At 36.1% G+C, this 26,857-nt stretch overlaps 1 protein-coding gene across 1 annotated transcript in view; it reads left to right on the plus strand.

The window, feature by feature from the left end:
• ACAP3 (ArfGAP with coiled-coil, ankyrin repeat and PH domains 3) overlaps positions 1 to 26,624 on the plus strand; it is a 302,744-nt gene extending 276,120 nt beyond the window's left edge. Inside the window, 7 exon segments of the mRNA XM_053690978.1 lie at positions 3,544 to 3,636; positions 6,822 to 7,042; positions 7,915 to 8,024; positions 9,287 to 9,397; positions 10,564 to 10,625; positions 22,120 to 22,142; positions 22,144 to 26,624. Of these exon segments, the coding sequence (XP_053546953.1) occupies positions 3,544 to 3,636; positions 6,822 to 7,042; positions 7,915 to 8,024; positions 9,287 to 9,397; positions 10,564 to 10,625; positions 22,120 to 22,142; positions 22,144 to 22,227 (704 nt within the window). The 3' untranslated portion in view covers positions 22,228 to 26,624.
• The last annotated feature ends 233 nt before the right edge of the window (positions 26,625 to 26,857 follow it).

Genomic DNA, 26,857 nt, shown 5'->3' on the forward strand with positions numbered 1-26,857 from the left:
GTCTGCTATTCGTTCATCTGTGGCTCAATGCATGGAGGTTATTGGACTGATGGTTGCCTCCATGGACATCATTCATTTTGCTCGGTTCCATCTGAGACCTCTGCAGCTATGCATGCTCAGTCAATGGAACAGGAACCACTCAGATTCATATCTCTTGCAGAAGATAGATTTGGATTCCCCAACAAGAGTCTCACTCTCATGGGGGGTTTCACAGGACCATCTGTCTTAGGGCACATGCTTCCTGAGGCCTTCCTGGGTGATTGTGACAACGGACGCCAGCCTGTTAGGCTGGGGAGCAGTTTGGGGTTTCTTAAAGACACAGGGTCTGTTGACTGCAGAGGAATTGTCTCTTCCAATAAACATCTTGGAGTTAAGAGCATTTTCTATGCTTTAATAGCTTGGCCTCAAATAGCTTTGGTCCGATTTATCAGATTTCAGTTGGACAACATCACCTCAGTGGCCTACATCAATCACCAGGGAGGAACTCTGAGTTCCTTGGCAATGAAGGAGGTGTTGCGCATTCTCCAGTGGGCGGAGTCTCACGATTGCCATCTCTTTGCCATCCACATACCAGGGGTGGACAACTGGGAGGCAGATTTTCTAAGCAGGCAGACTTTTCATCCCGGAAAGTGGGGTCTCCACCCAGAGGTTTTCACAATGATAACTCTCAGATGGGGGTTCCGGAGTTGGATCTGATGGCGTCTCATCAAAACGATCTGAGTGCTACAATCTAGCATACCTGTTTCCTCCATTTTGCATTGCTTCCACAAGTAATTGCTTGCATCAAACTTCTGTGATTCTAATAGCTCCTGCATGGCCTCACAGGATCTGGTGATGATGTCATCTCTTCCACCGTGGAGGTTACCTTTCAGGAAGGACATTCTACTACAGGGTCCCTTTCTTCATCCAAATTTGGTTTCTCTGAAGCTGACTGCTTAGAGATTGAACGTCTAAGTTTGGCTAGACGTGGCTTATCTGAGAAAGGCATAGATACTATGCTTCAGGCTCGTAAGCTGGTTACTCGCAGAATTTACCATAGGTTATGGCATAAATACCTTCATTGGTGTGATTCAAAAGGTTTTTCTTGTAACAAAGTAAGGGTTCGTCGAATTTTGGCTTTTCTTCAGGAGGGCCTGGAGATGGGTTTGTCAGTCAGTACTTTGAAGGGTCAGATTTTTGCTCTGTCTATTCTTCTGCATTAAACGTCTCTGGAAGTTCTGCCAGATGTTCAGTTTTTTGTTCAGGCCTTGGTCAGATGTTGCTCCTCCTTGGAGCCTTAACTTTGTTCTTAGAGTTTTGCAGCAGGCTCCATTTGAACCGATGCATTCTGTTAGTATTAAATTACTATCTTGGAAGGTTTTGATTCTTCTTGCTATTTCTTTTGCTCGCAGAGTTTCTGAACTTTCGGCTCCGCAGTGTGATTCCCCTTACCTTATTTTTCAAGCTGATAAGGAGGTCCTTCGTACTAAGCTGGGGTTTCTCCCTAAGGTAGTGTTGGATCACAATATTAATCAGGAAATTGTTGTTCCTTCTTTTTGCCCTAATCCTTCTTCCCAGAAGGAACGTCTTTTGCATAACTTGGATGTTGTGCGTGCTCTTAAATTTTACCTTCAAGCAACTAAAGATTTTCGGCAGACTTCTGCCATGTTTATTGTATTCTCTGGTTATGTGGGGGTCAGAAGGCCACTTTATACCACTCTTTCTCTCTGGTTGAGAAGTGTTATCCGCTTAATTTATGAGACAGCTGGACAGCAGCCTCCTGAGAGAATTACGGCTCATTCCATTAGAGCTGAATCATCTTCATGAGCTTTCAAAAATGAAGCTTCTGTGGAGCAAATCTGTAAGGCGGCCATTTATTCATACTTTTTCCAAATTCTACAAATTTGATACTTTTGCTGAGGCTTCTTTTTGGAGAAAGGTTCTTTAAGCAGTGGTGCCCTCAGTTAAGGTCCGCCTGTCTTGTTCTCCCTCCCTATTTATTCTGTGTCCTCTAGCTTGGGTATTGGTTCCCACTAGTAATTAGAATGTTTTGTAGACTCTCCATGCCATAGGAAAGAAAACAAAATGTATGCTTACCTGATAAATGTATTTATTTTCAGGCATGGAGAGTCCACTACCCACCCTTATTTAAATTAAGGCTGCAGTTTTTTTTTGTCTAGTCCTCAGGCACCTCTATACCCTTGTGTTATCTTCTTTTTCCTTTTCCCTTCGGCCGAATGACTGAGGCTTATGGGTAAGGGAAGTGACACTTAACAGCTCTGCTGGGGTGCTCTTTGCCTCCTCAAGCTGGAAGTGAATATCCCACTAGTAATTGGAATGTTTCGTGGACTCTCCATGCCCGGAAAGAAATACATTTATCAGGTAAGCATACATTTTGTTTGTCTGGTTCTGTTTCTTTACTTTACTATGAACAATAGTAGATGAGGCAGTGGAAGTAATCAGTAATGGCAGCTTTACAAACTTCCCCTGTACATGACTAAAACAGACCATTTCTCATGCTGTATCATTCATTCATTTGTTTGTTTACTGACCTGGACAATACAGATTAAAATGACAGACTAACCAGCATGTGAGGAGGGCTTAATGGGACAATATACACAGATTTTCATATAACTGCATGTAATAGACACTACTATAAAGAATAATATGCACAGATACTGATATAAAAATCCAGTATAAAACCATTTAAAAACGTACTTAGAAGCTTCCAGTTTAGCTCTGTTTAAAAGGTTACTGGAACACCCACTGCAAGTGGGAAATATCAGACACCCCCCTTCCTTTGCATATAAAAAGACCCTTTACACAAACAGGAGCAAGCTGGAGTAGGTATACGTCGGTATTCTCCTAAAACTTTGGGGCTTGGTTAGGAGTCTGAAAATCAGAGCAATGTTATTTTAAAATAAGCAAAACTATACATTTTTTTAAAAAACAGAAAAACTGTATCGGCTATATAAATAGATCATCTACAAAACATTTATGCAAAGAAAAATCTAGTGTATAATGTCCCTTTAATGAAATATATTTACAACTTAAAAAGTGTACTGAATCGATTTTGCAAGATCTATAAAATTTAAACTTTGATTGACCTATTCAAGACCCTGTGTTGCAGTGCTCCCCTATAGCCTTTCTGCCCTGATTTTAATATTGGCAACTGTGTACATTCTGGAATGTACAGAAGCAGATCTATAGGCATAAACCTCTGTATCAAATGTTTATTATATACTTCTCTTCATAAATCTCAGTGTACTCTTTTATTTTGTATTTTTTTCTATACATAATAAATTATAACAAATTTGTTAGCTATTATTGCAGACATTAAGTTCATAGACACATTAAATATTTAAATAAATAAAAGGAAAGAACTTCTTAAAGTGTCTCTAGCGCATATTTAAAACGATATTGTGTGATTATTGCCGGGCTGATTATGACTGTAATGCTGTATGCTGTGTAGAGGGCATTATTTGGGGTCCTTCTTATTGCTCTCTGCTTTACAAGTATCTGTATAGTAACATGGCTTTGTTATGTGTCTTGTTGGCCCTGCAGGTTTGAGCAGTGACAGCGGACTTGGGGGCAGCACAGATGGCAGCAGTGACATTCTAGTTTTTGGCTCTGTGGTGGACAGTGTCACAGAGGAAGGTGGGTTATTCCCATGGACAAAATGTGACTTTAATGAATATGTTTATTGTTTGATATATGCACAATAAAGCTTCACTTCTGTCTAACAACCAGTTCATTGTAATTAAAATCATAATTAAAAAGCAGCAATTGCTTGAGAAGTGAAGGATCCAGTGACAGATCGGGGACCTTAAAATAATGTAGAATTGGGTAGTAGACCACAACGCTTATCATTGTAACCCTAGATTATATAATCTAGATCCCTCCTGGCTAATCCCTAAAAGGCCGCAGTAGATAATCATACTCAAGAGGCTTTTCATGAAGTATGTCCTTGGACTACAAAACAATGCAAAATCTGCTGACACAAATACCATTTTAAATTCATTCCAAATATTTATTTTAGATATTCTGTAATACATTGCTTTTTTGTTCTATACAATGAGTATAAAATGGCTGTAATATTCCTTTAAAAAAGGAATGCTTTTACACTTGAATGGTGAATAAAGTAAAAGATCTCTGCTTGTTTTAGTCCAATAACATTTTCAAAAACAAAACAAAATATAAGATCGCTAATCAATTTAAAAAAAGAAGTGTTTAAATTAAAGGGACATTAAACCCAATTTTTTTCTTTCATGATTCAGATAGAGAATACCATTTTAAACAGCTTTCTAATTTACTTCTATTGTCTAATTTGCTTCATTCTCTTGATATTCTTTCCTAAAAAGCATATCTAGATAGGCTCAGTAGCTTCTGATTGGTGGCTGCACATAGATGCCTCGTGTGATTGGCTCACCACTGTGCATTGCTATTTCTTTAACAAAGGATATCTAAAGATTGCAGCAAATTAGTTAATGGAAGTAAATTGGAATGTTGTTTAAAATTGTATTCTCTATCTGAATCATGAAAGAAAAATTTGGGGTTTAGTGTCCCTTTAAATAACATTAAATCTAGGTAAACGCTGCCTCTAAGTTTATGCATATCTTTCTTTCCAATGGCATGGAGAGTCCACAAATTCATTAATTACTGTTGGGAATTCAACACCTGACCACCAGGAGGTGGCAAAGACACCCCTGCCAAAACTATACGTATACCTCCCACTTCCCTCACTCCCCTGTCTTTCTTTGCCTCTTTCAAATTACAATTTCCAAAATTTGGATTTGGAGATTGTACACTTAATGCTGTCCAAAAGGGGTTTTATGAGAGGGTTGTCGATACCCTTATTCAGGTTCGTAAGACGATTACTCAGGGTATTTACCACAAGGTGTGCTGTACCTATTTAGCTGGTTTTTAAGGACCAAGGTTTCCCTTGGCACAAGGTGAGAGTTCCTCAAATTCTTTTGTTTCTTCAGGATGGTCTAGAGAAGGGTTTATCTGCCAGTTCTTTCAAGGGGCAGATCTCTGCCCTTTCTGTATTATTGCACAAGAAATTGGCTAATCTTTCTAATGTTCAGTCTTTTGATCAGGCCCTGGTTAGAATTTGGCCTGTGTTTAAGCCTTCCATGGAGCCTTAAAGGGACAGTATACACCAATTTTCATTTAACTGCATGTAATAGACACTACTATAAAGAATAAGATGCACATATACTGATCTAAAAATCCAGTATAAAACTGTTTAAAAACTTACTTTGAAGCTCTCAGTTTAGCTCTGTTAAAAAGGTAGCTGGAAAGCCAATGCTAATGGGAAATAAGACCCTCCCCCCTCTCCCTTCTTTTGCATATGAAAAGACCCTTTGCACAAACAGGAGCAAGCTGGAGTAGGTATACGTCGGTATTCTCATAAAACTTTGGGGCTTGGTTAGGAGTCTGAAAATCAGAGCAATGTTATTTAAAAAATAAGCAAAACTAAATAAGCAAAACTATACATCTACAAAACATTTCTGCAAAGAAAAAATGAGTGTATAATGTCCCTTTAACCTTGTCCGTCTGCCTTATTTTCCCTCCCTTCTCATTCTGTGTCCTCTCTAGCTTGAGTATTGGATTCTCAACAGTAGTGAGTAAATGCATTGACTCTCCATGCCATTGGAAAGAAAACAGAGTGAATGCTTACCTGATAAATTATTTTCTTTTCTTGCATGGAGAGTCCACGAACCCGCCCTGTAAATTTAAGGCAGCATTTTTTTTTTCCTTATCTTCTGACACCTCTATACCCCTAGTTCTCCTGCTATTCCTTATTTCCTTGGCTGAATCACTGGGGGAGTAGTGAACGTGGGAGGGATACTTATAGTTTTGGCTGGGGTGTCTTTGCCGCCTCCTGGTGGCCAGGTGTTGAATGACAGTAATGAATGAATTTGTGGACTCTCCATGCCAGGAAAGAAAATCATTTATCAGGTAAGCATACATTTTGTTTTCTACAACAATGTATTCACAATTGTTACCCATTATGCATTATATGTGCTGGTACGCTGAAAGGGGCATGAAACACAATATTTCTTTTTTAAGGTTTAAATAGAAAATACAATTAAAAAAAAAAAGTTTCCAATTTACTTCTATTATCAAATTAGCTTTGTTCTCATGTTATTCTTTGTTAAAGAGATATCTAGATAGGGTAACGTGCACATGCCTGAAGCACTATATGACAGGAAATGGTACTGCCATCTAGTGCTCTTGCTAATGTATAACATTGTTGGAAAAACTGCTACCCTATAGTGGTGCAGACACGGGCACACTCCTGAGCTTACCTTCCTGATTTTCAACAAAGGATCATAAGAAAATGAAGAAAGATTTTAAGTTGTTTAAAATTGTATATTCTATGAGACTCATGACAGAAACAATTTTTAAAGGGACAGTAAAGTCAAAATTAAGCTTTCGTGATTCAGGTTGAGCATGCAATTTAAAGCAACTTCCTAATTTACTCCTACTATACATTTTTCTCAGTTTTCTTTGTATCTTTATTTTAAAAAGCTGGAAAGTAAGCTTAGAAGCCAGCCCATTTTTGGTTCAGCACCTGGGTAGCGTTTTCTGATTGGTGTCTAAATGTAGCCATCCAATCAACAAGTGCTACCCAGGTCTGAACCAAAAATGGGCCGGCTCCTAAGCTTACTTTCCAGGTTTTTAAAATAAAGATACCAAATGAACGAAGAGAAATTGATAACAGGAGTAAATTAGAAAGTTGCTTAAAATTGCATGCTCTATCCGAATCATGAACGTTTATTTTTGACTAGACTGTCCCTTTAATGCTTACACTATGTGGCCATCATTTATTTCAGAATGTGAAGTGTCAGAAGATTCCAGTGGAGAGTTAGAGACGGAACCGGAGCCCTCGGACCCAGAGGACCTGCGGGAGCTACACCCAGGCTTGCTCATGTACAAGGCATCTTGTGCCAGGAATTTACCTATTATGGCAGAAGCTCTGGCTAACGGTGCCAATGTAAACTGGGTGAATGATGAGGATGAAAGCAAGACGCCACTTATCCAAGCTGTGATTGGGGTAAATATACATAGTTATCTTCCTTACAGAAATATATACTAAGCTACTATATAACTCCATGAAATGCAATACACGTATGACTGGTGCTTAATTATACATTCAGTGAGTTGAAGGAACAGTATACTGTCAAATTGTTTTTCCCTTAATGTGTTTCCGATTACTCAAAAATGTTTGAGAATTTGCTTCTTAAGGTTTATTTGTGTATATGAAATAGCTGATTTTGTGTTTTGAAGCCACAACCTAAGAAAATGGGTTGAGCTTGTAGGTATAATCAGATCTCATTACTTTATCACATTGTGTACATATACCTGATTCTTTATCTTATATCTGTCCATAAACCAAAGACCAATACTTGGAGAGAACAATGGAAAAATTAACATTTTATTATCTTATCTCTTCTATACCCCACTGGGAGTGTAATTTCTTCTGCTGGCTGTGTTTACACAGCTTATCTATAGCTTGGACCTAAGGCCAGACATTTTCAGAATAGGTGGGGATACCACAGGCTAAATCAACTATAAGTTGATCATTGGGAACAAATTAAAGGGGGGGGGAGATTTAAGTAAACTGTACCTTTTAAGTTTTCACTCTTAAAGAGACACTAAGTGCTAAAATGCTTAATTATGCATGGTATAACAACTTTGCAGTACACTTTCATTAGTTATTTTATCCTCTTTTCCTGTGATTTAAGTATGAAAAGGGTGGCTTTTCCAGTCCTGAAAATTGAAAGAGCACAGGGCAGGTTTCACAAGCCTAACTTTGACACATATCCGTCCCTACCTGTAAATAATATTTTCATGATGCAGTTTGGATGCAGAAATTCGAATGTACTTCTTCTGGCATATTTACGGTACGGCATTTTCTTTATGCAGGGTTCACTCATAGCGTGCGAGTTCTTGCTGCAGAATGGGGCAGATGTGAACCAAATTGACATGCGGGGACGAGCACCTATCCATCATGCCACATATCTGGGACACACTGGGTAAGTGTATCTGTGGATAGGACAAGAAGCAGGGCCGGATTGGCCTACCAGGATACCAGGAGATTACCCAGTGGCCTGCAGCGAACATGGATGTTTGGATAACCAAAAGCAAATGTCCCCCCACTTTATGATTGTGGAACATTCAATACTTCTGTTACAACTGGGATCTATACATTTAGTTTTCCTTTTTTAATCTGTATATGTCATACCTTCAGATACATTTGTAAATATCCACTGAAATTTTTGGAATATTATATGTTATAAATAATAATGTTATATTTTATCAATTCTGCCTACATTTAGTTTGCAAACCATATTTCCAGAAATACCTGTAAAATAAAGGACAAAAACATTCACAAGAGCAATACCCTGTACTAAGATTGTACTTAATTAACCCCTTGAGTGTTAACAATGGCTCAGAGCCGTCGCTAGCACTCACCTACCTTGAAAGCAATCTGGGAGCTCCCATCAACTCCCACCCCGGCTATCGGGTCTGTATAGTGACAGGCATCGCTGGGGTTTCCTGTTGCGTGTGGTGACATTATGCACAATGACGTGATGACGTCACCGCACAACTTTATTTAAAAATAACAATGGACAAGATAGGGAAAGGGGGCATGCTACTTAGTAGCCTGTATCTCAGGCATCTAAGCAACTACAGACCCCCAAGACCCACCGTTGGAAAGGTAATCGCCTAACCTTTCCAACAGTATAGGTCTTAGGGATCTGGGGGAAAATGAAAAAAGTAAAAAAAAAAACAATTTTAAAATAGTAAAAATCAAAAAATAAATAAATCCAACTTAGCACTCAAAGGGTTAAATAAAATTATTTATGTATAATGAAAGTATATAATGTTTATGGATTAGAGGGAGAGAATAATAAGTGATGATCTGTCTTTAACCATATAAAGGGATTTAACAACATTCAGAAGAGAATTATTTTCTATGAAAATGAATACAAGAATAAGAGGGGGTGTAAATTAAGAGCTAATTTGAAAAAGAAATGTTTTATATTTTATATATATATGTATGAGTAACCTTTCAGAAGAAATGTTATGAGCAAATTTAGTAAGGAACATAATCATTTCTGAGAATGTATATGGTTATCCAGATGATCTTGTGAGACAAAGCTTTTAGATACGACCAATGAGCTGACTGCATAGAATTCTTATTTTTAGGTAAAACTAGTTCTCTAAGTTCTAATTTTTGTAACTATTGTTTGACATTTTTTTGCTGTTTGTAAAGTTTCATTGTCTTCTTCAGTCAGGTTTGCTTATTCTTGAAGAGAGGAGCCAATCAGCATGCAGTAGATGAGGATGGGCAAGATCCCTTAAGCATTGCTGTGCAAGCAGCCAATGCAGATATTGTCACATTGTAAGTGTTTTTCTTTGGTCAGAATTAATGGCGTACTGCTTGTGTTGCTGTGTGTAACCACCTGATTTCTGAGCAGTTGCAGTTCTTAGGGGTTCTAAGTACCCCACTCATTATTTTAGCACCTGTTATGTCCTGGCGCTGGGGCAAATGCAAACTAAGGTTGCAATAGTACTGAGACAGGGAAACTCACATACGAGAATGCAGTATAATATGAACAGTGTTTATTAAGAACTTATTGCATTAACACAAATCAGTAATGAGCTTGCAAATCAAGGCCGTGATTAAACTATAAACATATTACTTATTTTCGGGTTTCAAATAAGACATTAATATCAGCATACAAGGGTAGACAGGAACATCACAACTAAATGCAGCGTCATCTCTGTGTAACCACGCAGCAGATTTCACAGATGCTAATGTCCGAGACCTCTCTCTCAGATGTTAACCATAATTCTCCTGCCCCCCTCTAGCAATTCTAATAATTAAAACTGCAGTTTAGCAGGCGTGTCTGTTATGTCAATCATATTATTTCATGTGGAGAGCGTTTAGTAAAATAAGTGTATTCTCAAAACAAAAGAATATTCTCACAACAGAGCATAGAACTATTTTATTTTTTAAGTGGTGGCTGGTGGTTATAAAGAAGCTAAATGTCCTTACATATTTTATTTAGACTATGTAAGAACAATTCTGAGGATTTCAAGGTTGCTTGTTGGCTAAGGAATAATGGCATGCAATGCTGTTGCACTTGGGCAGTACCGCTTTAGTCAGAGTACAACATAGCATAGATGTGTATTCACATATCCCCTGTGGATAACTGTGCCCAACTTTTGTCTGACTTAAGTGGTTAAACCATTGCCCAGCCTCTAATTGGCTGTATCTCCTCGAATCACTGCTTGAAAAGCACCACAGGGAAGTGATACACCAAAGTCAATGCATCCCTTTATGTCCCTCTAAACACTGACTCAATGTACCCAGACCACAACCGTCTCATTATTTTTGTATAAAAATAAGCCCTAATGGACATATTTGTTTCTAACCCTTTAATTTTACATCATTGTATATAGGCAGCTTTTATAGTGTGTTTAAGATATAATTTGGGAGCATTTTATTGAAAGGTCAAGTAAGTATAATAACAGAATAATATATATGTTTTTTTTATTTAACAGGTTACGACTTGCCCGGATGAATGAGGAGATGAGAGAAGCAGAAGGACCATTCGGGCAACCAGGTCAATATCCCAGCAGCAGTCCAACTGAGCAACAGTACAGAAAATGCATCCAGGAATTCATCTGCCTCAATATAGATGAGTGTTAGAGTCAGGCAGACAGATTCCTCTCTCTGACTCTTGCTTGAATGGGGTACAGCTGATCCCTCCTTTTGAACTTTTTCAACACTAGCTGGTCTTGGCATCCTTGTTATTTTGGAAACCTGCATGGTGATTGTCTTCTGGCACCAGGGGAGGGAACTATTTACATGTGGACCAGGGGCACAACTAAACCAAAACTTTGGAGGGGCGGACCAATTATTTTTGTCCTCATCTCTGCCCCAGCTTATTGAAAGATGTGATAATATTTGCATATTTAGCACTTTTATGGACTGTTATTTTAAATAAGTTTTATGTTACCAAGATCAGAGTGGGCGCTAAGGCAATGGGATATCTGTGACTCATGTGCCTTTAGGTTCCTGCTCACATAGCTAGCGATAAAGTGAATTAACTATAGCTCAGTTCTCTGGAAGGTTATAAGGAGAGGACCCGGGAAAACTAAGGAGCTTGTTTGTGTTGGCTACTTAGTTTATTTAAGTATTGTTGACTTGATGCATTAAAGGGCTCCTCTTCTGTAGAAGCAGGAACTGAAGCCCTTCTTCCTTGAACTCAGTGGTAGAGGGTGGATTCTGAGCAGATAATTTGCTGTAATGCTGCGTGGTGACCTTAGATATCCATGCAAAGCACTTTCCTATTTAGAGGTTGTGTGATTCCTGGTGCTTTTTTAGCGTGATATAAAATCACATGACCCTCCTTTTACTTCCCTTCCCTTTCCTTTACTAATAAAATCTGTGTCTCAACCCCTTCACTGCTATAATCTGATTTAGAATGCAAGAAAGTGATTAAGATACTTCTGCTGCTGCTGCTACTCTTCAAGGATTGTGATCAGTTTGTAGGAGTCTGTCCTCTCTTGTTTCACCACAAAATGAAAGTGTTTATAATCAACCTGAATTAGTACTTGAGTTGTGCAGACACGTCTGTCTGATGTTTTTAGAACTTTTCAATTCTTACCTCTACGATGCCCTCCTGTGATGTTCCTTACCATATATTAGTCGCCTGTGGTAAGGCCACATGTTAATGAAAGCGATCCGGATTCAACGTTACAAACTTAGCAGTGAAGGGGTTAAATGGCAGGTGCCATTATCCTCCCCCTCCGCATGGAGTCAGTTAACAAAGTGCACTAACTACAATTGGGGGAGCCAGTTGCTATTCACTATTTTTTGTGAACCTCTATACATAGTTTATAGGTGATTACACCTCATCACAATGCAGATGAGTCTTAACCTATAGAGGTTTCCCCAGTGCATCTCTATGCCACATCTAGTGCTATGCAATTCCATTGTATGAAAAGATCAGGAAGTCAGGGACATATAGAGAGGACTGTTAATATTGGGGAACTACTGCTTCACCATGACCTGATCTTGTCATCATTTAACCATTTACAGTAATTCATTCACTTTTTATTTTATTTTATATTAACACGTAGATCTTGATGATTGTCTCTCTTATTTTGGGCCACCCATATTTTCCAAACTGGGGTTTGTTGGGTTATAACCAATGCATATAACACATCATGACATCATAAATCTTTTAAAGGCATATCAGAGCCTGTGATTATAATATGCACCTTACATTAACCATACCTGAAAAACGGCTTTTGGGTTAAATAGTTTATATCTGCAACCCTTCAGAAAAAGCACAGAAAACCTAAATTCATATTATGTCTACCACTCAAATTTTATTGCTCATTGTAAAACATGCAATAAAGACCTAATCGTACAATCACCAAATAAATACATAAGTGGGAATGGCAGCCATATTTGTATTAGTCTCCAAAGGCCTATAAAATGCATTTTGAAACCACTGTAAACTACTAAGGATATCCATCAACGGGTAGGGAGGACACCTGTTCTGTAACATCTCAGTCTATGGGTTCATTTAATGACTGCTGTTCTTTAGTGAAGAGCAGAATTTTCAGGACAACATAAAACCAGAGTGCACTGCCAGGCAGAAGCAAATGCTTCTCATACGAACTATAGACCAGCAGGACTCCCTCATTTACAAGGGAAAAGGTGCTATCTTGGAAGTCTAAACATATGACCGTTTTTTTCTTCTTTGGGTCTTCCTCAGGATTTTTCACTCTTAGTAAAGGAGTTTACAGTCTGCCTATCATTAGATACCTTTTTGGCAGGTGAGGATGTACTTGAGAAAAGCTAGATACGAACTGTAAACCACAGTCAACACCCAGATGCGGCCTATCATGTCAGGAATCAATCCTTTATTGTCAAAGAAGGGGTATAATTTACTTTGGTTGTCCTCTACAGTAGTGAAGGGGTTAACATTTTCTTTTCAAAGCTGTATATTCTATGTAATGGGAAAATAACAAAAAACTTGTGCACTTTTCCTCTTTCCAGTATTGGAGATCTATCTATGTATATGTTTTGTTTGTGTAAATGTGATTTTGTGATTTATTTTTTTTTGTACTTTTTCCCTTTTTTGTTCTCCAGCATTGGATTTTTTTTTCTTTTGATACATTATTTATTATATCTTATATAAATAACTGAGCAGTTGAGAATGACTAAAGCTAATGAAAGCTTAAACTTTATCACCTTTTGTGACAAAAAAAGGTTTAAAATCCTCTATTTGTAAACAAATATTTTTGTGAAAATTCTGTAGCTTTTCCCCTTACCCTCTATTTAATTTGTGTAGTATATATTGTAAATCAGTTTGTTTGTTTTGTTTTTTTTTAACAGATTTGAAGCCTCAATTCCAAATTTTTTACACTTTTCTGAAAACTTTGTGGCAGAAGTAGGTTAATAGTACAATATACATAATACACACTGCATTTAACCACAATATTCTTTTGGGAGTGCAATAACCTTTCTATATATCAACGGATATTGTTACTTGGAACCCTTTTATAGTGTTTTTTTTGTCTTATAATATAAACAATCTGTCATTTTTTCTTTTCAAAGGGATTTTTTGGCCTCTTATACAATTCATTTTTAAAAAACATTTGGGGACTGTTTATTATCTTCTTATATTTTCTGACTGTTCACAGAAGTGTTAAGTACTTAAATGGGCAGTAAAGACATTTATGTTGTGTTGCTATAAATCAACATATCGGCAAGTCTTAAAGGGACAGTGTACACCAATTTTCATATGACTGCATGTAATAGACACTACTATAAAGAAGAATATGCACAGCTACTGATCTAAAACCTAGTATAAAACATTTTAAAAACTTACATAGAAGCACCCAGTTTAGCACTGTTGATGAGGTTAGGCTGGGACACCCAGTGAAAAGGGCTGGGAAAGCAGAAAGAGCCTTCCCTACATATGAAAAGACAGATTACAGAAACTGGAATCTGTAGACCTGGGTCTTCATCTGATAATTTGGGGCTTGGTTAGGAGTCTGAAAATCAGCACAGTGTCATTAAAAAAATAAGCAAAACTATACATAGTTACAAAAACACTCCCAGATGTGCTATATAAATGGATAATCTACAAAACATGTATGCATAGAAAAATATAGTGTACAATATCCCTTTATTGATTTTAAAATATATTAACATCCTTTTTGCTGTATTTATTTATCAAAAGCCAAACTCCACCCACAATTTGCCTTATTTGGATGAGCTAATCTGAGCTTTAGTCTGCAGACAACAAGGCTTGCACAAACTATAGTATTAGTATATAGTGCATTGTTTAGCAGTTATCTCATAAAGCCAATAAGGGAAAGATATATAGAAAAATCAGCCTTAAGAAGTTAGCAGAGTGCAGTTTAAGTTCTTGCAGTTAGATATTGCTCAATTTTCAGAGCTAAATTACATGAAATGGGGAGAAAATAAATAATGAAAGTATCTTGTAAAGTTGTTTCATTATACATAATATACAAATATCAAGGTGTTTACTGTCCCTTTAAATACGTCTCCTGAAATGCAGCTTCTATATGTATTTTATTGCCAAAACACTTGTTTCATTGATTATTTTTTTTTAAGTTTCTATAAAATTAATTAAATTGCAAAAGCACCATGACACCAATGTTTTAAAGGGGTACATGAAGGTCAAAATCTATACTGACAGATCTATATTTTTGTTAACTAATAGCCCATCTACAAACGATTAGCGCATATAAAAACAATGCATCAAACCTAACACAAGTGATGTTTCTCCTGATGAAGATATGTCCAGATCAGATGGAAATCTGTTGCGGTATTTCCTGCAACGCGTCACATGTCACATTCCAAGACGTGCACTATTTTTACCTGCATGTTCCTCTAATAGTACAAATCCATATATTTCTCCTCCAGCTTGTAGAAGCATTATAATATCCAAAACTATACATCAATATGAGTATTATCAGTGTTGTGGTGTAGCACCGGAGCACAAACAAGAAGCCTTTGGGATAATTTAATTGACCTAATTATACTGCAAAAAGTCTTTAAACCCTGGCTCGACTGTGGTCATTAAAGGGTCATTCAAGTTAAAATAAACCTTTATAATTCAGAAAGAGCAGCAGTTTTAAGACACTTTGCAATTTACTTTCATTCTCAAATTTTGCACCGTCTTTTTATAGTCACATTTTCTCACAGGGTATACGCAATCTAGTCTGTGATTGGCTGATGTCTGTCACATGATACGAGGGGCCAGAAAATTGGAGAAAAAATAGACTTGTCCGAAAAAAATTATCTTATTGGAAAATCAGAGTAGGTGTTGTTAAATCATTGTCCCTTTATTATGCACTTGTTAATTATGCAATTCTACTGCATTGAGTGGTCCTTTAATTCATTTGGTTATCACGACTCTATAGATAAATCTGTGCTGTATTTCTAGAGTAAAAATATATTAAAACAGTAAAGCCATAATTAAATGTTCATGATTCAGACAAAGCATGCAATTTTAAGGCTTTTTAGTTTACTCCTCTTATCAAATTTGCTTCATTCTCTTGGTATCCTTTATTAAAGGGACATTAACTACTGCTATGTGTTGAATTTTTGTTTGTCCCATAATCCCTTGAGAATCCAAAAAAAAAAGTCTGTAACCTGTTTTCTAAATGATTCAAACTGCCTAGACCCCCGCTATTTGACTTGCATAATTTTGAAAACCTAGGTTATAGAATGTGCTTTTTGGTCTTAGTAGGAAACGTAACACTAGCACATTATTTTACACAAATAGTGTACCCTGACTTATGCTATGTAACTCCTCTAGATCATTTTAATCAGGATTAAGAAATAATAATAATTAACCATTCAGCCTATACCTATGGGAAAATGTATTTTATTATATCTGCGCAAACTTGTGTGTTCTGCCTAAAATAGATATAACTAAGTGTCCCTTTAAGTAGTAACCTAAATGATGAGGATTATTAAATCACTTTAATCATAAGACTTTCAGAATTGTGTGTTGCTAGACTGCACATTTTATAAACTCCTTTTATAAGATATGGCAGTGGGGATTTGTTTGCTGCACTATTTATTTTCATTATAGGATGTTATGTGTTTTTTTTCTGATCAACAGCTTTTTTATTCGTTGGTGGCAACAAATAATATAACCATTATAGTGGTTTTAACAGCTGGAATTTTTTTTAAGTGCAAGCCTTGTATCTCATGGTTTTAAGTGTTGATATAAATGATTTCTTAGCTGTTTTATAAAAGATTAATAAATATTATATTTTGTAAATGCATCACAGTACAACACAAGAACTCAGCATGAAATGTTAACAAACAATCATACTGAAATTCACTATTTAAAGGGATCAGGACAAGTCAATGATGAACAATTCTGTAGCAAAGAAATGGTTAATATAAAATTCGTAACAATATAAAGAAGCATTGTGGTATGGACAAGACTGTATTTGCTCAGTGTTTTCCTTTAAAGTCTACAATCTAAGTATGAAACATATACTGTATATGTGTATATATACATATATATATAGTGCTTTTTTTCTAAAAAAAAAAAAAGTGCCGGTGTTCAAAAAAAAGAAGAAGCTATATATATATATATATATATATATATATATATATATATATATATAATAGAGGGAATTCTGATAGATTGTGTAGCACATCTGCATATGTCTTTTTTCCTGCAAAGAGTGTGTCTAGTGAAACAGGGGATTCTTGGCAAGGATATGCTAACAGGGTTGACCGTACCCCTCAATCTGGCATTTTTACACGCTATATATATATTCACAAGCGTACTGCTGAGCAAGAGTTTTTGTCTTACCATAATGTTTCACAGATGAGCCTACCTGTCTTCTATATGTAGAACCCTTGTTTTTTTAGGAAACAACTTGAATTTGGTCCCTTTATTTAGAAGGCATGCTGTTACTTTACCTGTATTTTCTCACTTTTACTGTCATACATCATTAACTATTAGACGTTTCTATTGAGTTTATTATGACTATAGATATAGTTTTGTTTAGAGTGATTATTAGTTGAATACACTAAAGCTACATGATATACTAAAAACACAGTAGCTGTCTGTGACCAATAAAACCCACAGAGTTTTTGATATAACAATGCTACTTTTCAGTTAGAAGAGTCATTTTTGGAGTCTTATTTTTGAATCTTATAGAAAAGAAAGTGCCACCATTTGTGGCCAGCTTTGTGGACTTTCTGAGAAGTTGAGTTATAATTAGAATTGGGACAAAACATTTATTTCTGTTAATGAATGAATAAAATTACTGGTAGATACTAGAGGATGCCTTTGAAAAGTGGTACATTTCAGCCAGTCCTCGGATACACCCACCCAAAGAGAAATGTCAGGGAGCAAATGCGCATGAGACGTTCAATACACTGCACAATAATGCTGTAAATAGACTAACACATACAAATACTCTTCACTTCTTCCTATCACCTCTTTGGTGTTCTTTCTTTTTATTTTGCTTGTTCTCAATGTAATCTGTGAATATTGTATGTCATAATCGCTGTGCTATAAACCCAATGTTCCCACAAGGACCTTGTGACTCATCTCAGGGCCAGAGTAGCAATGGGTTTAAACCTCTAGCAATGGAGTTTGAGGTTATATATTTGTATATGTGATCTCAAATTCCAATATTCTTATTCCTTCAATCTGTCTTTATAAAACTGTTAATAAAATCATATTCCAACTCTTACCCTGCTCTGCTTTGTGTTATTTCCGTGCTGTCTGGCTTATTTAATATACCTTAAGGCTGAGACTATAGTTTGCTTTGTGTGTGTAGTTGTATTATCTCTTTCTAACACAAGCCATTTCTACAACACATTTCTAGAAAAAAATATTATTCAACTCTTGCATGACATGTTGCTTAGATGAGGTAATAAGGCACTGTCAAGATGTGCTTGATAATTACTTCTTGCATACAAAAGAGCTGGCAGTTTGCAGTCATTCTTCTTTTTCATTAAAATGGATATTAAAAAAATAAAATTGTGTGTGTGTATGTATATATATATATATATATATATATATATATATATATTATAGGGGGAAAATCCCAAACAAATGTGCAACCTTCATGACCCTTAATCATGCCTATTTACAGAGGTGTATTGTTAACATTAAAATAGTTTCCAATATCTCATTTAATTCTACATTACTAAAAATGTAACCCTATAATTACCTATCCTAATATATACATATATATATATATATATATTTTTTTTTATTATTTTTTTCTCGCATATGAAAGCACAAGGGGAAAAATGAATAAGAGTTGTCACCGCATTAGTGATAATTGTTATTGTGCATCTGATTTGCAAGGTTTAAAAGTGCAGTAAGATATCTCAAAAGCAGTGATGGCGTTTCCACTGACATAAAAACAAGAAATATCTATATTCAGCCCAGGTATACTCACTTAAAAAGACAAGACAAAACAAAACTGTGAAACAAAGTCAAAATTAACTTAATGTCCCCCTTAACAAAAAAATAAACATAAGGCTTCATCAATACAGATTTCTGGAGTTCTCTTTAATAAACAGTGAACATACACAACTGGTAGTGCAGTACATTAACAGCCGTAGGCATATTCAGTTATTCAGGCCAAATAAAGTATCATGTCTAAATGCTGCTTTCATACACGCACTAGACGATTTCTGAGTTCTTTTATACTTTTTTTTTTATATAATAAGACTGCAGCAGTAATTCATAGCAACCTATTTATTAACTGTCATAAAATCATTCTGCTAACCATAGTTCACATTAAAGTGATTATAAATCCTAACGTTTGTGAAATGCTAGGATTGACCATTGGAACAAATAAAAGGGAATTTCAATCATGAAGTATAAAATACTTCATGCTGAAAGTTCCTTTATTTGTTTCAAGCCTTTGTCGCACTGAGATGCGAAGGCAGCCCACGGCAGAACGCTGTTTTGCTTGAAAGGTGACGTTTTCACCTCTTAGCCAATAGCCGTGCGAGAAATCCGTCTTGTCTTCCTTTGGCTCCGAATTTCCGGCATGGCTACTGGTTAAGAGGTGAAAACGGCCTGAGCTGCTCAGTGCGGCGAACGATTGAAACAAATAAAGGAGCTTTCTGCATAAAATATTTTATACTTCGTTAATGAAAGTCCCATTTATTTGTTCCAATGGTCAATCCTAGCGTTTCACAAACGCTAGGATTTACTTTCACTTTAAGAGCACCTATTATTTCATGAAACTTTGTAACACATTAACATACTGCTAATATCTAACTAATATCACATGGGTGTAATCATAAGTGCATCAGCATTATTTTGTCCTCTAACAATTCCTTATAATTATTATTATTAACAGTTATTTGTAGAGCGCCAACAGATTCCACAGCACTAAAAAACATGGGTCTAATATACAAAGTAACAATTATGGGAGACAAGAGTTCCACTGTTGTAAATCAGCTCTCATTAAGGGTATTTTCAAAGCAGCAGGGTTCGTAGGCTTACTTGCTAAGGGGGATCAAGGGGAAGATGAACTAAGATAAGAAAATGTTAGTGTATATTGCATGCTTGCCTGGACAGTAGAGTCTTTAAGGAGCACTTGACAGTTTGAAAACTAGGGGAGAGTCTTGTGGAGCGAGGCAGAGAGTTACCCAGAATAGGGGCCAGTCTGGAGAAGCCTTGTAAACAGGAATGTGAGGAGGTAACGAGAGGAGGAGAGGAGGTCGTGAGCAGAGCGAAGGAGACGGCGGGAGGGAGAGTATCTGGAGACAGTGTTGGAGATATAGGGTGGAGCAGTGTTATTGAGAGCTTTAAAAGTAAGAGTGAGGATTTTATGTTTTGTTCTGGAGGTTAGATGAAGCCAGTAAAGGGATATTTTTTAATGATTAACATTAACATAAATCATATTTTAAAGGGACATACAAGTACAAAAAGAAAATTCTCTGATGGTTTATATGCAATCAACAGTGCAATAACAAAACTCCTCTGTGTTTAACCTTAAACATTAAGGGGTCAATCACAATCCTTTTGAAATACGTATCAAATGATGTACCTACAAAATTCCCATAGACTTTAATGGTGTTTTTTTTGTGATCAATACCATAGTTAAAGGGACATTATACCCATGTGCTAAATCACTTGAAAGTGATGTGGCATAACTGTAATGTAAAAAGCTGACATGATAATATCACCTGAACATCTCTATGTAAAGAAGGAAGATATTTTACCTCACAAATTCCTCAGCTCACCAGAGTAAGTGTTCTGTAAAAAGTTATCTTTCAGCTACTTCCCAGCTGCAGGTTAAAAAAAAAATGGAAGAAATGAAGGGAGAAATGAACAGCAGCCAATCAGCATCAGCAGTGCTAACTGTGATCTCATGAGATTTCATAGTAAACTTCCTTAAACTGAATAGAAAAATAACATGAATGTGCATGAGGCACGCTCCCTTGCAGGTCCCGGGACAGGCATACTGATTGGCTGCTTAAAGTCCTTTACAATGGGCTGTGAATAATTTGGATATTTTGAGGAAAATATCTTCCTTTTTTACATAGAGATGTTCAGGTGATATTTTCTAGTCAGCTTTTTACAGCTATGCTGCATCACTTTCAAGTGTTTCAACATTTGGGTATCATGTCCCTTTAAAGACTGCTCCAGAACAGCAATGTACTACTGGGAGCTGGATGAACACATCTGGTGAGCCAATGACAAGAGACATATATCTGTAACCACCAGCTAGCTCCCAGTAGTGCATTGCTGCTCCTGAGCCTACATGGCGGAGGTGGCATCCCTACTCTGAGTGCAGTATGTCAGGTCGGAATTGTTCTTTACAGCAATTTGAAGTTGGTTCAAGGGCTCAGAGACCGGAAGAGTCACTTGGCAAACAGAAAATCTGATTACATTGTAAGGTTGATATGATGTCACTTGTTCACATGAAAAGTTTGTCATGAAATAAGCATCAGATCTTCCCAGCGCCAGCTATCATTTTATTGTTGGTTCAGATTGATGCAAACTATAAAAGCAAATAATTCAGCTTTAACTCTAAATGTTCAGCTTTTTTTCCCCCTGAACAAGTGTTCAAAAATAGGTCATTAACTATTTCACTACATAGTTGTAGGATTTTATCTACCTGTGTCCTCTAAAGATGACACTGCATTTAGCATAATGTAGACTCCCATAACTACAACGGTAGTCATGTATCAACACAATAAGCACATTAACTGCAAATTATTTTTAAAGGGATGACTACTCTAATGAAGATAATTACATATTATAGCTGGTGTCCATTTGTAACCAATGGGATCCTCACAATTTCTATAGCCTTCTTTATAGAAGTCCTCATCATGATGAGAAGGTTAATGCGACACCTGTTTGTTAACCCTTCACAGTTATCTCCTTTTAACAAATTAATTCCTAACAATCTGCACTTCATTAGTTTACTGTTATTCCTAGCCAGGGCCTTAATTCACAGCCAACAGACTCCTATTACCAACCAGAGTGCCAATAGCCAAACATGTCAATGCCGCTAGAGATGGGAGACATACAGTTGTGTGTGTGTGTGTGTTAGAACAAAGAGGCTTGTGCTTAAAGGGACACTAAACCTATTTTTTTTTTCATGATTCAGACAGAGCATGCAATTTTAAGCAGCTTTTTAATTTACTCCTATTATCAATTTTTCTTCATTCTCTTAGGTATCTTTATTTGAAAAAGCAGTAATGTAAGCTTATAAAGCCGGCCCATTTTTGGTTCAGCACCTAGGTAGCGCTTGCTGATTTGTGGCTATATGTAGCTACCCAGGGGCTGAACCAAAAATGGGCCGGCTTAAGTTTCATTCCTGCTTTTCAAATAAAGATGCAAAGAGAACGAATACAAATTGATTATAGGAGAAATTAGAAAGTTGCTTAAAACTGCACGCTCTATCCGAATATTAAAAGAAAAAATTTGGGTTTAGTATCCCTTTAAGATTTTTTTTTGGGGTCTTCTAATGTCTTTATTTCTGAGATACTTTAAAGATATGTTGAGGTCTATGTTTTTTCTTTGGTTTTTATTTTTATCTATTGCGTTTCAGGTGACACCACCTATATGGATATTTTTCCGTGAATTCTCTCACATGGCATCTAACAACCCTGAGAAACTGAGCCGGAGAAGCGTTCATTTCAGCCACTCTTGTAGATAGTTGAGAAAGAGGACAAAAAATTACTCAAAACACCCAACTTTGAAGAAGACTGGACATTCCTTCTCTAGTATAAATACTTATCAGAAGAGGCTACATATTGCCATGGAGATGATGAAAAACCACTGACAAATATAAAAAAGTTCAATAAATTGGTCCTTGATCAACTGTAGGTCATGGAAGAGCTATCAGTAGAACCTGGACATATGTTCATCAGATATTCTACTGCACTACCACATAACTCTACCTAATGTCAAAGCACAATGTTTCAGGAAGATTTATAAACCTACGGAAAAACATTATCTAGTCCTCCAAATTGCTATATTGCTGCACTTATTCCCAATTGGGAAAAACTGAGAATATCTGAGCTACATTTTTCATTGCTAGACAGAGGAAAGTTGTCCTAAATATTTAACTTATTTGTGTGTGTTTTTTTTCCCCATACAAAAGTGATCAGACTACATTGTAATTACAGTTTTGGTAGCATCGCCACTTGGAACAATATTGTGTGTGGTTTTAGTTGTCAAAATCAAACTTTAATAATTCAGATAAAGATTGCAATTTTAAGCAACTTTCCAGTTTACGTCTGCACTACTGAGAGCTAGCTGGTGATTGGTGGATGCACATATATGCCTCTTGTCATTAGCTCGCCCATTGTGTGCAGCTAGCTCACAGTAGTACATTGCTGCTCATTTAACAAAGGACGCCAAAAGAATGAAGCAAATTTGATCATACTTGTAAATCAGTTGTTTAAAATTGTATGCACTATCTGAATTGTGAAACATAAATTGTAGGTGTCATGTTCCTTTAAAGGTAGGTGTACAGTGCATCCTGATGCTACCTTTGGAAGGTTCATAATCTAGTACAGTGTACCAGGTAGCATATGATCACTTTAGCTACTAGATTTCAGAAATCCAGGTTTGTTTGTTTTCCCCCCATGGTAGGACGTGCTATAGTTCTGTAGTTCACAATAAGCTCTTCTCTGTAATGTAAAATCCAGATTGCTGCTGTGTTTTTATGTTCACTGTTCTATAGATAGTAAATCTATGCCAGAAAATTGCAGAATTTAGGCCAGAATTCAATGCCATCCCAGCTCCAGAAAATTCATACTTTTCTAAAAAAAAAAAAAAAGTCATACTTAAACTGATACATATGTTTCCAATTATATATATATATATATATATATATATATATTTTTGTAAAAGATTTCTAAATATAGTCCACATACACATGCTGATCAGTGTTGCTTACAGGGACAGTCTACTCCAATTTTTTTATTGTTTTAAAAGATTGATAATCCCTTTATTACCCATTTTTACATAACCAACACTGTTTTAATATACTTTTTACCTCTGTGATTACCTTGTATCTAAGCCTCTGTAGACTGCCTCCTTATTTCAGTTTCTATTGACGGTCTTGCCTTTTAGCTAATTAGTACCCTCTCATAAGTAACTCCACGGGCGTGAGCACAATGTTATCTATATAGCACACATGAACTAACGCCCTCTAGCTGTGAAAAACTCGCATACCTTCAAAAAAAGAGGTGGTCTTCAAGGGCTTAAAAATAGCATATGAACCTACCTAGGTTTAGCTTTCAACTAAGAATACTGAGAGAACAAAGCAAATTTGATGATAAAAGTAAATTGGAAAGTTGTTTAAAATTGCATGCCCTATCTGAATCATGAAAGTTTTTATTTTGATTAGACTGTCCCTTTTATTACAACTGATAAATTAAACTCCATCTAAAATACTGCTAAGATTCCAGATCTGTTTATAAAAAGGGGGAAGTTTTAGGCACTAGTTTTGCCTCTTTGCTCTGCGGCAGGTCTATATCTGTAACATTAAGATCAGGGAGGAAAACAATACTTCCAGAAAATTCTGCTTTTATATGGATTTTTTTTTAACCCTTTAGCTGCAACACGTAACTATTTATTACAACTCCACCTGGCAGCGAAGGAGTTAATACGCATTCTTGCGTTAACTCTACCGCATACATTGATATGGTTTTATGATTAGGCCTTTAGTAATGAACCTTATCAGGGAGTCTTGTCATTGACTTAGTGTGTTAGTTACTGACTCTCACGTAACATGGCAACAAATCAATACTAATAATGGCGCTTACTCCTTTTGATAGCTCAGAATTTAAACGTGTTTTACACACAGACAAATTGTCTACAATAGCACCACAGCTTACCAATATTCCACTCTATTTTTAAAATGGTTAATATGTGAGTTTTACAATGATCCTTTCAGGTATCTCTTCATTTAATCTTCTGTATACTTTAGTTTGCGTCTTGATTTTAAGAATATGATTTTGTCTTTATGGGCTTTTTACAGTATTTTGCATATCTCCGGTTTTCTGGCTGGCCCAGAAACAAGAGAAACTATTATTAACTCTATGTTTGCTGGAAGGAGGTTGTATATAAGATTCCCTTGCTGGATTGTTTACACTTTAAATTACCACTATTATGTGACAATGTTGCTGGGAATTTAAATCACTGCTAAGGAACCGATTCTTTTTGAGGTATACGATGAATAGATTGCTGGACATAATTCTAATAATATTTAGTAATTTGACATCGGAAGACAGAATAAAGGAATTTTACATGAGTGGTCGGGTGTGATGTGAAATATTGCTATACATATACTCCTAGATCAGGGGATAGCAGAATTCCATATGGCTTAGTACAGATTAACATATTGTATACATCTTATAACATGAATATAGCACATTCCTTCATAGTCTGACAACAATGAGAAATCTTATCAGTTGTTCTTTTATGTCAGATCATAGTTTTTACATAAAGCAGTCTTCTGCTTGTTTAAAGGGATATTGTACTACATCATTTTCCATATGAAAGAGCTTTTAAACTTGACTTGTTTTTGGCCTGAAAATGTAAAAATAACTAACATAAATAATTTAAATTTGAAATGAAACAAATACTGCAGCATATGCTAATGAAAACTTTATTAACCAATACAGATTTGCAGGAAGCCAATGAGCATTAGAAGCAAGCCCAGAGTATTCTAAGAGTATTAGCAAAAAGTATACAAGGGATATTGTTATATTAGCTTCTTTCTACATTTAAAGGGACAGTCTACACCAGAATTTTTATTGTTTTAATAGATATATAATCCCTTTATTACCCATTCCCCAGTTTTGCATAACCAACACAGTTATAATAATATACTTTTAAACTCTGTGATTATCTTGTATCTAAGCCTTTGCAAACTGCCCCTTTATTTCAGTTCTTTTGACAGACTTGCAGTTTAGCCAATCAGTGCCTGCTCCCAGATAACTTCACGTGCACGAGCACAGTATTATCTATATGAAATATGTGAACTAACACCCTCTAGTGGTGAAAAACTGTTAAAATGCATTCTGAAAAGAGGTGGCCTTCAAGGTCTAAGAAATTAACATATGAACCTCCTAGGTTAAGCTTTCAACTAAGAATACCAAGAGAACAAAGCAAAATTGGTGATAAAAGTAAATTGGAAAATTGTTTAAAATTACATGCTCTATCTGAATCATGAAAGTTTATTTTGGCATAGACTGTCCCTTTAAGCAGCTTTTACTTCACAAAGATTACCTCAATATGTTTTACTGTTAACCAGGGCCGGTTTGACCTACCAGGAGATTTCCCAGTGGGCTGCATTAGCTGGGGTTGGAAAACTATCATTTAAAGAGGTGATTAATAGATCAATTAGGTTATAGGGTTGCTCTATAACATCAATCTGACATTTTTTACTTAATAACTATTCTGAAATAAATATTGGGGAAGGAGTGTCCCAGTAATCCTAGAAAAATGAGGCATGTGCATTCTACCAACTCAACAGAAATCAGGGCTGCTCTTCATATTTTTCCAGGGCTGCTTTTTATTCCAAGTCCGGCCCTGCTGTTAACCTTTTATATGGATAATAGAACAAAATGGAGTGCATATCCCTTTAATGCTGAATAGCTGTCCAATAATATTACGTGAAAGAAAAATTCTCTTACTATGTTATATTGGAAATAAAGTAATATTGTTCACTTCTCTCTATTCTCTAGATTTCCTTAAACCTCATAAAGTCTACCCTCCTTCACAAGGACCCCTCCAGTTTATGCTGCATATTGTGTAAAGCATGGCTTGCTATGTATTGTACAACTATCTAAACTGTTTAATTATTTGTGTTGAATAAAAGTTAAGTTTGTGAGGATATACCGGTATATTCCTTGCAACCTGGTGACCCATTTGCTACAGTTGGAGGCTTTAAGAAGCAAGTGGGTTGTCATAAATGATTGAATATTATGTACAGAAAGTCCTTTATTTACTATGTAATATATCAAATAGCAAAATGTGTATTATTTAATAAAGATAAATGGTATAGTGAATACAATAAATGATATCAAAAACAAACAAGATTTATTTTTATTTTTCAGTTGATTAAACAAACTTTATAGATTTCTGCTTTACAATACAATTTCATCTGGATCAGAGAACAACTAATATCATTCCTAAAATATGTTCCATTGTGGCCTCTCAGTGGATAAGATTGGACATCCCAGCTCTAATGATTAAATTAATATATCTCAACACTTTTTATCCATTTGTGATGCATTGAAATACTCCTTCCCTTTTTAACCACTTTTGCT

Source organism: Bombina bombina, chromosome 8 (assembly GCF_027579735.1).
Source record: "Bombina bombina isolate aBomBom1 chromosome 8, aBomBom1.pri, whole genome shotgun sequence".
NCBI lineage: Eukaryota > Metazoa > Chordata > Amphibia > Anura > Bombinatoridae > Bombina > Bombina bombina.